Source organism: Mauremys reevesii, linkage group 13 (genome assembly GCF_016161935.1).
Source record: "Mauremys reevesii isolate NIE-2019 linkage group 13, ASM1616193v1, whole genome shotgun sequence".
NCBI lineage: Eukaryota > Metazoa > Chordata > Testudines > Geoemydidae > Mauremys > Mauremys reevesii.
This window is the reverse complement of record NC_052635.1, coordinates 41,144,973-41,162,171: the sequence shown is the minus strand read 5'-3', so window position 1 is coordinate 41,162,171 and position 17,199 is coordinate 41,144,973. Positions and strand designations below refer to the sequence as shown.

Below are 17,199 nucleotides of genomic sequence, written 5' to 3'. Positions count from 1 at the left end.
TAGGCAGTCTGTTGGACTCAGAGTGCCATGAATTCCATTAAGATCTGTTCAACAAAAATCAGTTTGGACCGTCTTTGAATAAGTCTCTCCATCCTTCTGCACGAGCCTTCTCCTGGCTCTTGGTCAGTCTAGATGGCCAAGGAAGGCTATTTCTATGTTTTAAGGATGTGTAAGTTTTAAACCTGGGGTGACACACAGGGTGAACTAGCCACATGGCATATTTGCAATTCACCCATCCATCTGCATTCCCATCACCATGAAACTCAGCACCTTCTTTTGGATCCTTGGCACAGAACTCTTCAGGCCATCTTTTGACTGGACCTCCACCACTCACAGCAAAGGCCAGGCACAGTTTGCAGTGCCTGGGCTCTCCTGACCATAGGGAATGTTCCCTCCTGCTTGTCTCCCCAGGGGCAATAGCCACCCCACATGTGACAGGGAGTAAGCAAACGCTAGCTCCTCCTCACTCTGCTCACTGGAGCTTGCTGGCTGTTGAGAAGGCAGCATGCTGCACTTGGCAACTCTGTGTATGCTGCAGCATCCTCTTGAGGCACAATCCCTTCTGCAGCTCCCCCTGAGCTGGGGCAGCTCCACTCTGCCCCTTACTCAGGGATGTGCTGTAACGGCACAACAGAGTCCTTTGTTGTCACTTCAGAGGTGATCCGCTCTAGTGATCCCGTTAATCAGCCTCACAGGGGCTTTCCCTTGTATTTCAAGGTCACTGTGCTCTGCTCATCTGCATATATTTTATTCTCACTGGGAAATTTCCATTGGTCAGATCTTGAGTTCTTTACTGTTTTCACTTGAGCAAAATTTCCACTAAGTTCAACAGGACTTTGGCCCACGGTAGTGGTTGCTATTAAAGTCAACGTTTATCCAGGATACTACAGTTACTTTCCTAAGTAGCAAGTGTCAGAAAGAGTAATCAAGGGGCTAGTCAGAGATGAGCAGTCAAAGTCCCAAGAAGGAGTTCAACAGAAGTGAAATGTGCCTTTTATGGCAATGAATGCTGATCTGCTATATCACATAAGACTTTTTTTTTCAGCTTGCTTGAAGCAGAACTGTGTGAGTCTAAACATATAATGTAATAAAGTGCTGAATCAATAGTGAACATATTTTGCCTTTTGTTTTCTGTAGGAATATTTGTTATACCTTTCATTTGTCGATCGTTGTGATGAATAATTAGCAATCCTGGCTGCAGGTTTTTTTGCATTTATGAAGATCTAGTGTCGTACTCTCTTATTACTGTAATGTCCTGATATAACTTGAGTGAAAAAGTATGTTTTCAAGTCTCTGGGAGCTTCATGCTTAGCTAAATATGCGGTGTACTTCATTTTAGCTATATATATGTCTTCAAACAAAACAGTGATGCCCTGGTTTGAAGTGGGTGAGGAGTGTACAGGTTCCACAACCTAACTCTATGACCTCTCCATCATTATCTCAAAGACATAATCTCACAATTATTGACGTGTTTCGCAGACACCCAAGTCCCCAGATGGGTTTACAGAGGCAAGGAACAGGAATTCAATAACTATTACAAACCTTGAAAAGAATACTGATTAAACAACAAAGGAGGGAAAACAAATACATCAAAGGCAAATGTAATTGCTTTTGAATAAAACAGACTGCTTCCCATTTACCTGCCTTAAAGGCAGGCATACTGGACTGGGATTCAGAATACCAAAAATCACTGGTATAACCAGAGGCACAAGTATTTTGTAGTCCTATTCCAATTTAATGGCTTATAGGCTTATCTGGATTTCAAACAAGAAAGGGCTGCAATTTATTCCTTCCCTCATCCTGATGAGCAGAGCTAGTTAAACATTTGGGAACACTTTCAATATTGATTTGTTTTAGAATAAGATGTGGGAAGTCTGATTTGTTATGGAAATGTCATGAGCATCATGGCTTATTTCAATCAGCACTTTAGATCTTGATAACTTGTATGTGGAAGCCCCAGTGTGGCCTTAGTGTAACTGAGGGGAAAAAAACCTTCTCTGTGAAAGAGTCATTAGAATGATCAGTTCAGTTTCTTTACAGCCCAACTCTGAGGATCAGAATCTGGATGAGAACTTTGAAGCTTTGGTGCATCTCTACCGCAAACATACCAAGAGGGAAGCTATGTAATGTTCTTTCCTCAAGAAATAATGTCACACTTTGTCCCCATGACATGTCACCACAAGAGCCATTCTTCACACTGCTGAAAGACAATCAATCAGGATTGCAATTCACCTTGTTAAAAACAGTGGTCTCCGGAGACTTCTCTATGACAACTACCTCAGGCAGCAGAGAAGTAATGATAAATGTTTGCTGACACAAACCAAAAGTCATGTGATGTTTAACCCTTCTACATGTAAACAACTGAAGATAAATTTATTTGGGGGGGGGGATCTCATTAAGGCTTTAGGAGCGTTGTATTTTATAGCAGTTTACCTAAAAATAGCGGCAATAGTTTTCACAACACAATCTCCACTTCTTCATTAAATAATGAATACATTCATATTAGTTATATTCAGCAATAAGCTAAAGCAAACCATTTACCATCTTGTAAACTGCCTATTTATTCTCTACCCCCAATAATGAATCAACAGTATATTTGGAAGGGAAATGTTAAAAAAGGTTACATTTTTCCAAAGACTTCTTAAATGTGCTAATGTTTGCACCATTACCTCAACTGTATACACAAATTAGGTACTCACCAATTTTGCATGAGAACTTGCACACTTAATTTTTTTGAAAATCTGGTCTCAGATCCCTGCATAATTCACGATCAGCAGAAAAACCATGGTACAAGAGCAGACACCATGAAGTCAGTGGGAACCTTGTAATTTACTACAACGATTTTTGGATCAAGTCCCATCTGAGTAGTTTTTCCACAACTCGGGACACAGATCTTATTGGACTCTGAGTGGATGGTAAATACAGAGCTTACAAATGACTGGATTACGTTTCAGTCAGCCAGATCTACAGTATTTCAAGCATACAGTCAGGTAAAAGTCAAGATCACTGCAGGGTTTGTTTTTCTTTTTAGGATTCTATCATTATTACTGTACTGATTACATATTACTGTAGAACACTGTAAATGTAACAAACATTCGAGACAGGCAACACCAGGTTTGATTTTACAAAGCGTCAGCAGTTGCTTTTGCAAATAAAACTTCCAAGTAGCGTGATTTGGATGCAGCTCCCATTTTATCCAACTCTACACCTCCTCCCCTTCAATGTTTATGGTAGTTCAGCTAAATTGTTCAAGTTTTCACCAATATTTTACAAAAAACAACAATCCCTGAGCATCAAGAGGAGTCATGGAACATGTGATCAAACCAACTTGTGCTTTATATTTGAAGACTTAGACTTATCATAAGAGCTCTTCCAACTCTACCTGGTTTAGATCCTTCATCAACAGATCCATTATAGACTTGGTTTATAAACTCAGGCCTGTTGTCATTCATATCAATCACATAGATGTAGAGGTCAATGGGGTTCTCCACCTTGTTTCCATTCATATCCACTGCATGAGCCCTCAGCTGGAAATAAACACAGTGGAAGCATAATGTCAGTGACAGAATTCGTTGGATGAAAGATAGAGTTTGGTCAGCGTTGACTTCAGCATTTAAATTCTTTCCAAAAATTAAACTATAGGAATGTCATTTTTCCAGTAGAAACCAGATATCTGGTTTTCATCTGGGTGCTGCAGGATACATAATGTTTCACACAGGGCCCAATATTAAAAATCATTTTCAAATAATAATAGTAAATAGAAACGCAAATAATTTTATCAGCTAAAATAAACATTTCCTCCACGGCTAACAAATCACTACTTTTAAGTAGTTTAAGAAAAGTAGTAATTATTGCTTGGCAATCTCCAAAGACTAAGTTTTGCTTACTGTTACTAATACCATGATGACATGGGTTTATTTTGCACTGGTCACAAGAACTTCAGCAATGTACCATGGAATCTCACATTGCTTTGTGGCCACAATGACATGTGGTAATTAATAAGTGAAGAGATCTCATAATTGTTGATACTATTGTTATTATCATTATTTGTATTCTGTAGCACCCAAAGAGCACTAGTTATGGACAGCAACCATGGTCCTAGGTGCGATACAAACACTGAACAAAAAGATGGTCCCTGCCCAATGCTTATTCAATTTCTCCAAAGGGGAGACCCATGTATAGTTAAGAATGCGAAGCCTGTCTCAACATTAACTACAGCATCAGTGATGCAACATTATACTAGCCAGCACTGTCCTGCTGAGTTCTCAGTTAAAATGGCACTGGGACCCCATCTTATTAGAACTAACTATTGATAATAATGCTGGAAACTGAGACCATCTGTTTTCAGAATTAAAGGGACAGGTACAGCATGTCAAAATGAGTGATTAATAAAACAAAGCAATCAACAATACTCTGGAACAATCAGTAATCAGGTGAGAAAAAATGGATAGCTCCTTCATTATATGCAACAGATGGCTGCTCTAAATGGGTCGTGAGCTGAAGGTATTTATCGACGCTGGCTTGGAAGAAGGACTGGCTATGAAAGTCTTGTGTTGTGCCTGATTTAAGTTGACCAATGGAGAGACACCTGGCTCTGGGAGAGCGTTGCAGCTTTAATTTTGGCACTTTCTCTCATTTCAGTACTAGTGAGCACTGTTGAATCCCTGCACTGACATAAAAATTAGAGACAGTGTTCAAAACCTCAGGGGCAGATTCTGAAATACTGATGAATGAAGAATGAAAACGCCACATAAAAGGCGATTGGTGAAACTGCTGTCTAGAAAAACAGGACTGTCACTTTAACACCGGATACACAAGTAGGCTTGCCCAATCGGCCCTTAGTGAATTCCTCATAGTATACCACCTGCTATCATGCTTTTCCCTACAAGATTCCTAATGTATAATGGCCTAGATGTTGAGATGTGCTGGTATCTCCAGTTCCCATTCATTTCAATTGAAGCTGCAGATGCTCAGCACTTCTAAAATTCAGGCCCAATGTGTCAAAGAACATATGTAGTTCTGATGCATAGCACGTAAGGGGGCTAATTGTATTAATATTGATTTCAGTCTTTTGCTTTTGCCGAGACTATGATTGATGGGATTTTACCGCTTTGTGTATGTTTTCCAAGAAGGTTTAACAAATATAATCCCGCTATATTTGATAGGCTGGACTGAGATTTAATCCAGGGAAGAGAGCAAACTGCCACACAGACTGAGGGTGGACATTTTTTATTTTCAAAAAAAGGTTAAAAATCAATTTTTTTTAAATATTAAAAAGACTGACTTCATTTTTAATACAGACTATCTCATTTGTGTTTCCTGATTCTTAGTGCTCTTAATATTTGCATTTCATGCCTACGTATAAACTGCTCTGACTTGTGTCAGCAGAGCTATCCTTCATTATGTCAGATGTAGCAATTCAATAACTTTTACAAGTCAAAGGTCAGATTGACTTTGAAAAAAAGTAATTCTGAGCTAAAATTAAAGTTATTATCTTCAAACTGAAGCCTCACTGGACTCCTTCTTGCTGCATTTTCAGGAGCGGAAACGGCTCTATTCAGAGATAAAGCAGAGTGCAAAGCCGGTATCTTTCTCTTTCAGATCTGGCTCCCCATCCCCCCAAATTTTAATTACATTTGATAGCTCTTGTTTGAAATCTCCAGGAGTAAGTAATTTCTCAGCACTGCACGTCTATCTTCTTGTCACACACATTTGCCCATGTACATATGCATATGTTACTGATTCACTCAAGAAAAAAATTCAATAAGCAAGACCGTAGTTATCTCACTAAACCTGCAGTGATACACATGCATGAGGCTCCCCTGTTCGATGGTAACATCAGCATTAGAGCCTCCAACCTGAATTCTGAAGGTGAGGACAGTACTTGAGAGTATGGACAGCTGAGCTCAGGCTTGCATGATGGATTGAATTTGGATTGATACGCACCCTTTGATTTAACATGCAATCCAAACACAGAGCACCGCAGTCCCATTGCTGATCCCCCTGCACCCCTCCGGTTTGCATTGGTGACTGGGTGCTCTCACAGCTCCTCTTGTGTCATCCCCATTGTGTGGTTGTTACTTCCTCCTTTCTGACCATTTTTTTTCTCTCTCTCTCCCCCTCCTTTCTGCCTGTTTTCCTTGCCCTTTTTTGTGTATTTTTTAATTCTTTCTGTGCTCTTTTGGTTGTTCTCACCTGGCAATGACCTTCCTCCATATCCTTTTGTAGGCTATATGCGCCTTACCTGGGGGTCAGGACCATCTGCTAGCGTCAGCTACAGTTGACATGAACTCCCTGGGAAAGAGATGCTCAGTCTAGCAGGCTGCTGTCTGAGTCTATAACAATGCACAACAAGAGTCACTCCTGGGGCTGGCTACATTAGAGTTCTTTGCAGGAGCAGGGAGGGAAGGCAGGTGGCTTTCAAGGGGTCACCTGCGGCTTTGAGGCATGTTTAAAGGAGGGACAGGGTGGAGCAGATATTAGGGAGCTTTCCTTGCCCTCCTCCATCTTCTCTTCTGTCCTGCAATTCCTCCCACCCTCCACCTTTAAACTAGTGTGGAGCTCTCAAAATGGGAAACACAGACATACAACATCATCATGAAGCCCAGCATATTTTACATTTTCTTGCTCCACAAGTATATATGACTATGACTTATTTATTCAGTATGCATGATTTAGTCTCACACAGTGCTCAGCAGGCAGGGCAGCAATCAAGTTCCATCTGCTATATGATGGATGTTATGATAAGACAACGGATGGGATTAGAAGTTGATACACTTAAGTGCTTTTTCATAGTATGCGAGCTGTTCGGGCGGGCAGGGCGAAGAAGGTGACTAAACAACCGTCATGTTTACTTCTGATAACTGGAACGGAGCACACTCAGATTCAGGAAGGGACTAAAGTCTTTTGGAACTGGAGAAACCATTGTTTGAAAGGCCAGTTACCACAGCCTTGGGTAGAAGAGAAGGTAGGAGCACACCAAAGCATTCAAATGAGAGACCATCAGGTGGAATTTCCATTGGGTTCTTGGAGGGGTATTTAGTAACCATTTATTAAGGTTAAAATTAAACATTGAAGTTGTCGCAAAGTGAAGAGCATGGTCTTGGCTGAAGGTTAGAGAAATAATAAATAGGAACAATGGAAAATGTTGGAATCCAACAGCCATTGTATCGGATTCATAAATATAAATAAAGTCTAGCTAGTGGTCCAGATCCTCTGCTGGTGGAAGTAGTTATAGTTCCATTTTGTATCAGCCAAAGAGCTGGCCAGTCCCCTTGAATAAATATTTTTAAAAGTATGACAGTCTTCATTGATGTATTTAGGCAGCAGCTACCACTGGTCTCTGTGTGTTTTTCCACAGACAATTTCTAGCACAAATGTAGCTGTTCGCATACAAACGCTTCAGCATCATGATTATTGATGACACTGGAGGCTGATGCTATCTGAAGGTAGTTAGTCAAAGTCAACACAGTGAAATGTGTTAAATATAAATACTACTTCTGCACTAATACAATTAATATAAATATGTATGATCAAATAAGTGACAGATCTTTTTAAAAAATTAGGAATACAATTCTGTGCCTAATTTGCACACACTTTATCGTGATTAAACATGTAAATCAAGTTCTTATGGCACAAATGACCAGAATTACAAATACGCTTTTGTAAACGTGGTTCAAAATGTTATTGCAATTAGTACCGGTTTCTCTGGGTCAAATTTCTTGTTTCTAATTGTCTTTTTGTCTCCCAGAGGCAGGTGGGTGAGGTAATATCTTTTATTATACCAGCGTCTGTTGGTGCAAAAGGCAAGCTTTCGAGCTACACACACCCAAAGAAGAGCTCCATGTAAGCTTGCAAGTTTGTCTTTTTCACCAACAGAAGTTGGTCCAATAAAAGATATTCCCTCATCCCCCTTGTCTTTCTAATAACCTGGGACCCACATGGCTATAACACTGCAAATATTTTTTGTCTCCCACACAGTCTAAATGATTCCTGTCTCAGCCTGTAACCAATCTCCCCTTGTCCAGACATCTCTGACTGAATGATATTTCATAAAAGTGTTAATGGAAGCAAAGTGCTGGTTGGGACTATTCCAACCTATAACTGTATTTAAAAACAGGCATATAAATGAAGCATGTTAATTGAATATCGTTGCCTGACTGCTAAATATTACGTTTTATGGTGGTGATGTTTTCTTAACAAAGCTTGAAAATACGTGAGAGACCAACCAGTCTGTTTGCCCATCACTACTGACTGCAGTTTGATAGGAAGTTCTGGCACCTGAAATAATCAGAAAAGCACCAGGAGGCACTGATTTGTCCCTGAGTGCAAGCACAGAGTCATCACCTACAACACAGAGAGCTGATGAGAACTCAGGTTGACCAGGGTCAAGAGAAGTGATCCAAATTAAACACTGATATGTCCTGAAAGTTATTTGGCACTGTTTAAAAACTGAGACACACAGACATCCATGTAACTGAGAACGTACTGCTGCAATGAATCAGAGCCTTGGAAAATCCATCCCTGTGAAGCTCAAGAGAAATATTAAAAGCTGACAGGCGAGTTCTGCTTCAGAACTACCAAAATAATTAAAAATTGATACGGGCATCTCAGAAAAAAGGTGGGTTTCATCAGGCAAATGCTTCCTAATGTGGAGAATTAAAAGATGAGTGCTTTAGAAAGAGCAATCTTGATGCAATCAGGATAATTATACAAAAAAGTATACATGGAAAACATGGGAGTTAATGAAACAGAACTCTGGCATGTGTCCTCCCTAATTCTCAGGAAGATTTTTTTATTGGCTTTTAGGTTATTTAGAAATAAAATAAACATGGACAGCATGTGATGCCAACAGAGGTGCTGAAAAGATTTAGCTCCAGGTGGGGCTGTAAAGAAATGGAGCTGCATATATCATACATAGCCATCACAGCTGAACTGCTAGCCTGTGGCACACAGAAGATAACCCAATATGTTACATGCTAAAAACCCAAAGGCCAGATCTTTACTTGGTGTAGATCAGTATAGTTCCACTGATCTCAAGTGGATTTATACCAGCTGAAAATCTGGCCCCAGGACTCTACTATGTGAGCTAAGAAGAATCTTCATTAGGTATTAATAATACCTAGAGAAGAACTGAGCTGTAAAATTCAGACCCAAACCTGAATCTGGATCCAAATTTTCCCAAAGTTCAGATGTGTCTGGATCCGAGGTCAGGCCTGTCTCTAGTAATATTGGTGCTTATTGGCAGGACCCTCAGATATGAGAAATTGGCATAAGCCCACTTCACTGGAGCCAAAGAGAAGCCAGCCATAGATACCAGCAGGGGCAGAAGGAACCAAAGTAGGGACTGCTGTATTGCAGGGGAGGAGGAAACATGGGGTCCAGCCAGGGCCACTCCTCCCTCAGCATCTCTCTGGTCCCAGAACTGTGCACAGTAGCAGGGGTGCCAGAATAGAGAGGGCCAAGGGGCCATGACCCTCCCACTTTTCGCCACGGGTCCGGCTCCCTGCCCCTCATCTTCCTCCTGAGGCCCCACTCTCCAGCCAGGCTGGAAACTGGAGCCCGACCCGGGTAAGAGCCCTGGCAGCTGTGTGGAGCTGCGGACCCTCCACGTGCCCGGGGTGGGCTGGCCGGAGGGCAGCCCTTGGCCCGTGTGCCCACCCCCTGGGCTCCCCACCCAAGGCAGATGGAGGGTCCACTCTTACCATGGCCCGGCTGTGGATCTTTGGCCCTTGAGGCCCCACCCCCAGGCCAGCCCAGAAGCCAGAGCCGGGTTGGGGTAAGAGCCATGTGGGCAGTTGTGGACCCTCCACCTGCACTGGGCGGGGGACCTAGGGCTGCACTCAGCCCCCGCCCGCATTCTGATGTGCTTACCCCCATTTAAAACATAGAATCACAGAACCATGGGATTAGAAGGGACTGCAAGTTTCATCTAGTCTAACCCCATGCTAAAATGCAGGATTTATTGTGTCATATACTACTACTGCCTGTAATAGGCTTATTATATCTACTAATCATTTATTAAGCCTTAATTTGGCTGTGGTTGTTTGGTTATATCTAGGTCTCTTGCCTTCCAGAAAAGAGACTCCCATGAACGAGATTAAAAGAAGTCCTCATTGATTCCAGGTGTTAGAAATTAAAGTTGTTTTTTGGGGAAGTGATACCAGTCACTTCATGGCAGCCTCTTCCAAGCTTTCCTGAAATTTCTGGTCTAAATATACTTATAGGATACATTTGTTATGTATTATGGATCACATAAGTCATTATTATGGGTGACTAAGTCATTTTTTTTGGCTCAGAGTGTCTTGTACTAGACATCATAATGGCTCCATCAAAGGGGTTAGGTGGTGAATTATATCAACTGAGCTATTATAATGACCCAGCAGCATTGAAAAAATATCGAAAACACTGAAGCGACATAGGCTCTATCTCAAATATTCCTTTTTCAAAATAATCCTCTTCACTATTTTCACGGGCACAGCAGACAAAATAATTGTTCTTCTTCACAGAGGATAAAATAATTTGCTTCAGATTCTTTTTTTCCCAGGGGAAATTTCTCTTTCCATCCAATTTAAGAGGTAATCTATTTTCTTTATCTCTCTACTCATGGCCAGAAGCATTGTCACCCTGGTTAACTGGACACCTGATAAAGCTAACAAAGTGTGCATCTCTGACCGAGCAGTTAGGAATATGATAGTGGTGGAAGTAATCCAGACCACTGCACTGATAGTATAGCATCTCCAGCAATAACTATACCAAAGGATGTGTCCAATGCTGATACAAAGCAATCCATGAAACAACTTTTTGTAGCTGCTGTAGAAAAGAGCTAATGGATGGACGCAGGAAGTACTGAAGTTTTGTGCAACTGGCATGCAAGGAGTACTATCATTTTTTAATCAGTTTGTGTGACTGTATTTACTATTTGGTTATACTTTGTAATACTTGTGACTGTAATTATGTTGTAGATTATAATACAAAAACCAATTAAACTGTAATTACACTGCACATAGAACATTTTGTGTGACAGTAGAATCTATGGAAGCATCTCTGGTGTTACTAATATTTATTAATTCCCTGGTATTTAATATTAGTCTATCTACCTACTTATGATCTCCTCACTGTACTGTCTGTGTCTGAACACCTCCAGAGGATTTAAAATGAAAAATGACTATAATTGTTACTGCATGTCCAACTGCAGTAATGAATCAGTAACTTCCTAGGACACCCTAATGTTGATATTGGTTTCTCACATTCTTTTAGGCCTGGTCTATACACAAACTTGACCAGCTCTCAGTTAAACCACTGCTACGCTATCAAGTTACATTGGCTAAACTACATCACTCAGGACTGTGAAAAATTTCACACCCTGTGTGATGCAGTTAAACTGACCTAAGCCCCAGTGTGGATATCGCTAGGTCAATGGAAGAATTCTTCTGTTGACTTAGCTAGTGCCTCTGGGAGAGATGGATTTACTGCAGCGACAGAAAACCTCCTGTTGCTGTAGTGTCTATCCTACAGCTGTGTCACAGCAGTTTTCTAGTGTAGATATGCCCTAAATCAGTGTAACATTGTGTGCGGACACTACATCAGTTTAAAGCAGGCTCAAGCTATGTGTTCACTAGAAATGCTATAGTGACACGGCTGCAGTGCTGTACGCTACAGCGATAGAAGGGGTTCTTCCACTGGAGTAGCAAATCCACCTCTCAGAGAGGCGGAACTAGATTGAGAGAAGATGTTTACAATGGGGCTTAGGTTGGTTTAACCACATCACAAACAGCGTGACATTTTTCACAGCCCTACCCCCGGTGTAGACACAGCTAGATTGACGGAAGAATGCTTTGACCCATTACTCGGGGAGGTGGGGTTCCTACAGTGATGGAAAACCTCCTTCTGTTGCTCTACACTACCAGGCTTCAGTGGCAATAGCTATGCTGCCTATTTAACAAGAGCCAACTGATATAAAGCACATTTAAAACAACACAGAGAGTCTACACATAAAGGGTATGTCTACACTAGAGCTGGAAGGTGTAAATTCCAGCTCAAGGAGACATATCCATGTCAATAGAACCAATGTGCTAAAAATAGAAGTGTAGCAGTAGCGAGTGGTGTGAGGAGATAGCTGCTTCAAGAGTGATGCTATCCAAGGTGCTAGGCATGTACTTGGGGAGGTTAGCCCCTCGCCCGCTAGCACCACTATGGCAACATTTCTAATTTTAGGATGCTAGTTTGATCACAGCTAGTGCAGGTCTGGCTCCTTGAACTGGAAATTACACCTTCCAGCTCCCATGTAGACATATACAAAATGCACCAATTTAACCAAATCAACGCGGAATTGCACCTTTAGTGAAAACCATGCAAATCTGTTATGAAAACCATGCCTTAGTCCTTTTCTCAGTCCTATGGAAAGGAGTTGATCTGTGCAAAATATGTGATCAATAAATCCTGAACTGGGCAACACTCGCATGCCTTCTCATTTCCTCAAACTGGAAATGCAAATCTGGGCCCTAATTCTGGGCAGACAAATTGGAGCAACAGTTCTACATCTAAATTGTACAAAACATTCAGTGATGAGGTGAAACCTGCTGAAATCTGGTAATTTTGATTGTTTTACTTTGACTTTGTGAGTTCAGACCCCAAACTCAGGGAAGGACCCAAATCTCTGTGTGTAGTCTAGCTACAAAGTCCTTTTGCACTATTCTAGTGCAGAGGAGCTGTGGATTGGGGGATACATGTACAATGCATAAAAAATATATATTTTCATATTCTTACATGGTAGGAAGCTCTTTCTTCTCTGTCCATTGGACGTGTCACATACATTCTGCCAGACACGGGATCAATGCTGAAGACTTCCATAGGTGGCTGGTCAGCTCCTACTCCAGTGATGCTGTACCTAATATGGATCTCACTGTCCTTATCAGAACGAATCTGTATAAATAATTAAAGATAATCTGTAAGCTATGGACAATGGGTTAGTGACACTGATATTCATGCTATATAGTTAGGAGGACATTAAGGCCCAGTCTTGCAAGCCTTCTACATGCAATGCTGTTAACACTGATAGGAGATCTGAATACCAAGGGCCTGAAACTAGACTGCAGATAAAAGATCCTTCATAAACTTTGAAATCATTTTTTTCCCCTCTTTTGTTTACAATGATCCTTTGGAACCTAGAAAGCAGAACCGTACAGAACCGACATTCTGGCCCTGATTCTCAGAAGTGCATCCGTTTGCATGCACAATTTATGCAATTGCACATGCATCCACGGTGATTAAATTATGCATGCAAATAATTAGGGCTGGGATTTTTTAGAGGAGTCTAATGGAGTTGGGCACCTAATTCCCTCAGGTTCTTTTGAAAATCTTAGCCTAGAATTCTAACAGACCCTACATTTTCTAGAATTCTAAGCATACAGACCCTACATTTTCAAAAGCAACTAGTGATTATAGGGGGCCTGACTTTCACAAAGTGCCAAATTCTTGCCCTCTAAAAATCCAGCCCCTTTTGGTGTCTGGAGCTGGGCATCTGTAAATCACTAGACACCCACTAATCAATTTTGATGATTCTCTGTAATCACCAGGATTGCATTTCCAACCATTCTAACTGTGTATGGAAACACACGCATGCTATTCTGAAAACAGAAGCCTTTATTTCATTCCTAATACAAGCTTGTTGGCTTGTTAATGCAGGGTTACTAATGCCTGATGGACTGCTAGCATTACATATGAACGTCTTCTTATGGAAAAGAGCATTACAGCATTGCTTTCAAAACCCATTCCTCCCAGCCTCCTTCCCACCTTGAGAAACACACAAAAAAATCAGATATGACATGAAGAATTACATGAGCTTTGGAAACAGATAAAAGAAAATAAAAAGGCAGGCTAAGATGTTACCCTAGCAACCTTGATTGTATTGCTTTAAATCTGAAGGTAATTTCTAGACCAGCCATTTAAAGAAGTTCTTGTAATGTCAGGCTATTTCTGAAGGAAAATGCAAGGTACAAGGTACAAATAAACAAAGTACCAGCCCCCACACTGTCACAAACTGTCTTACAAGTGTCAACGTGAAAAACAGGCATTTATTTCTAGCCAGGTTTATGAATGCAATAAATTAGTGGGAACATCATATACATCCATTTTATAGATGAGTGTACGTTAGTATCTCTTTGATATGGCAGTGCATTTTCTGAAAAGTCTGCACACTCTGGAATACTATGGTGTAGGCACAAATAACTGAATTAAAAGAAGTTCCATTCTAGGTGAGGAAAGGTAGTTTCTGAAGGGGAGATGAGGGTTTGTTTATCAGATGCAGGAAATTGGGAGGGAGTGGCTACTATTCTGAAACCCTCCTTATGTGACCAATATATATGCATGCACTTCTTTCCATGGATTTCTTTCATTAGCATTAATGAGAGTTAAACTTTCTGAAAGTAAATCACTGCAGATCCAGGAAATGAAATATACTATGGGATACATATGAGTTATCAAGCTGTACTAAGAAAATCTATGAGATAATTATACTACACTGAGCAAAACAAATACACTGTGTTAAATCTTGCAAACATTTGGCAGTTACAGAGGTCCCCAGGATCCTCAACGTTCTACCGTGCTAGGCACTGTATCAGTATGTATGAAGACCCGGTTAAAGTAATGTATACATTAAATTACCATTAACTTATGGTGTTTGGTGATCATTGTAATGCATTCATTTTTTATAAAAGGGTTTTCACTCTCCACAAACACATGGGAAGGAATTTAGCCTTTGGGATTGTTAACCACATCAAGAAATACACTATCAATGGGGAGTTCATCAGACTCAGAATCAGGACAAATGTTATAATTCTGTATATCTAGGTTCTGATATGGCTCTCCTCACCTTATCCTGAGCGCCTCACAAATACTAGTGGAGTTTTCCTCACATCACCCCAGTGACGTAGAGAAACGTTATCTACATTTTACAGATGGGGAACTGAGGATGAGAGAGATTGAGTGACATAACCAAGGCCATAAAGGAAGCCTGTGGCGAATCAGGAACTGAACCCAGGTCTCCCGAGTCCCAATCAGACCTCCCTGTTGGCTTAATGAGATGCGTCATTCAGTAAGCTGCAGCATGTTGTAGGTTCAACCCCTGCTGAGCCAGCCAAAATAAAGTCCAATAATTTAATTCCCAAATCATAACGGGAAAGAGTTTGAGTCTGATTCTGCTCTCTCATTTACACTATAATAAATCCAGAATAACTGGAGATCAATGGAATGACAGAGATGTAAAATCAGTGTAAGTAAAAACAGAAACAGCCCTTTCCCCTTTAAAGATTTTCGAACATAATGGCCAAAATACACAGAAACGTATGATGTAAACCTTGATATAAAATTCATGTAATTCTGTCATCGGATATGATCTTGAGGTTTCTAGCATTGCTGAACTTTTATGGACTTTCCCTTTCACATGCTAACTATCCTTTACTGATATAGGACTTCTTGTCACATTTTTAGGTAAAATCTTAAGGGACATAAACCTCCATCAAGATTTAACATCCAGCTGTATTGTTCCTATAAGTTTTACTATTGGGTGAAATTTCAATGTAAGAGCTTGTTCAAGGTAACAGACTTTATACATCTGTTTTGTTTCTACTGATCATATCTTTGTAGTTTTAGTATTCCTAATTCCTGCCCTGGGTCTTGCAGTTACTAACCTGCTGCTCTTTGACTGGGGATAAAAGGAACAGTAGGCTGTTGAGAATTGTATAGTTGGCAATTCAGGGGACACCAAATAGCTGGTGAATTACCCGATCATGTATAATCCAAGATACCATGTAATGACACACAACTGTATTTCGCTCAGAAGAGTTTCTGTGAAATATACTATATCATGATACAATATGAAGTTAACTTGGACTTATTTCGTCATTGTGTAATATTTGCTATTTGATACAAAATGAGTCATTTACGGGTCACGGGCAAGGCGTACCCAGCTGGGGATGTATCTAGGCAAAGTAAAATGATCAATTTATCCCATTTCAGTTTCTACTAACAAACTGAAAAATAAGATGATAGATCATCCCACAAAACTCAATGTAAAAGATGAAACTGTAACATTAATATTTGCATGACTTCCGGATACTTGAATCTGATTTTCTGTTTTACACAACACGGCATAATTATTAATGGCCATGTAGAACAATGTCAATGCTAAACAATAAATATCTTTTATTATTAAGCTCTGAGCTGTTTTTCCCATTACAAGGACCAAATGGAAAATAATTGAAGGCTATATCTCTCATGTATTCAAAGTGTTGCATGGATGCCAAGAAATGCCAACATATTCAAATCCTTTAAATTAGCACACTTAAGAGTCAATTTAAGCATTCTAAGTTAGGCTCATTAATTTTAGTGGAAATATTTTAATTCAGCTACATCTTATTGCTCATTGAGACTCCTACTAAGGGTTTTTTTTTATTAAACTGAATTTGCAGTATGTTTAAGAATCATTCATGTAAACATTTTCAGCTATAATGTCACAATCTCTTTACAAATCAGTAAAAAGGCAGATTTCTAACACTGCATCTCCAATCATATTACTGCCTGCTGACTTTTAAACATATTTTATTTCAGTAAACATGGCCGAAATAAAATGGACAGAGAATAATTAAGTGAGAGAAATGTGGAGAGCCATTGGGTTAAGATAATATTTATTAACTTCTGCCCTCTATTAGTACACCTTCCAGTGACCTCAAGCTGCTACCCAGGCAGCAAGGGAGACACTGGAAAGAAAGAAAGAAAAAATTGCAACTGTCTTCTAAGGAATTTGTCTTTGCTGGGACTTGAAAAAAGGACCCTCAGATCTGAAAGAAAAAGTGCTACCATACCTGAGCTAAAGGAGAATTCCCATTAACTACAGCAGAAGTAGTTTTAGAGGTAGCACTCAGGCTTTCAATCTCTAGAACATAAAGCTATTATCATATGTAGTGTGTTCCCAGTTTCCCATAATGACAGTCTACAAACAAGCTGACTGGGAGGGGACCTTTACCCCTTTTAATCGGGCTGACAAACAGAGAACGGTTGGAAATACCAAATGGAGTTGAGTTATTGATTTCTTCTGTCTCTATGTAGCTACTATCAACATTCCTAAGGAAGAGCTCAAAACACTTTAAAAAAAACCACCCACAAAAACCTAACTGTGGAGGTCTTGTCCATTAGCCCGGT

General features: G+C 40.3%; 1 protein-coding gene across 20 annotated transcripts in view; it reads right to left on the bottom strand.

Annotated features, from left to right (window-relative positions):
* Nucleotides 1–17,199, bottom strand: part of CDH4 (cadherin 4) — an 823,907-nt gene that overhangs the window by 122,520 nt on the left and 684,188 nt on the right. For all 20 annotated transcript variants that reach the window (XM_039498098.1, XM_039498099.1, XM_039498101.1 and 17 more), the window contains 2 exons: nt 12,769–12,924; nt 3,383–3,527 (listed from right to left, as the gene is read on the bottom strand). In XM_039498098.1, coding sequence (XP_039354032.1) covers nt 3,383–3,527; nt 12,769–12,924 — 301 coding nt within the window. The remainder of the gene's footprint in view (nt 1–3,382; nt 3,528–12,768; nt 12,925–17,199) is intronic.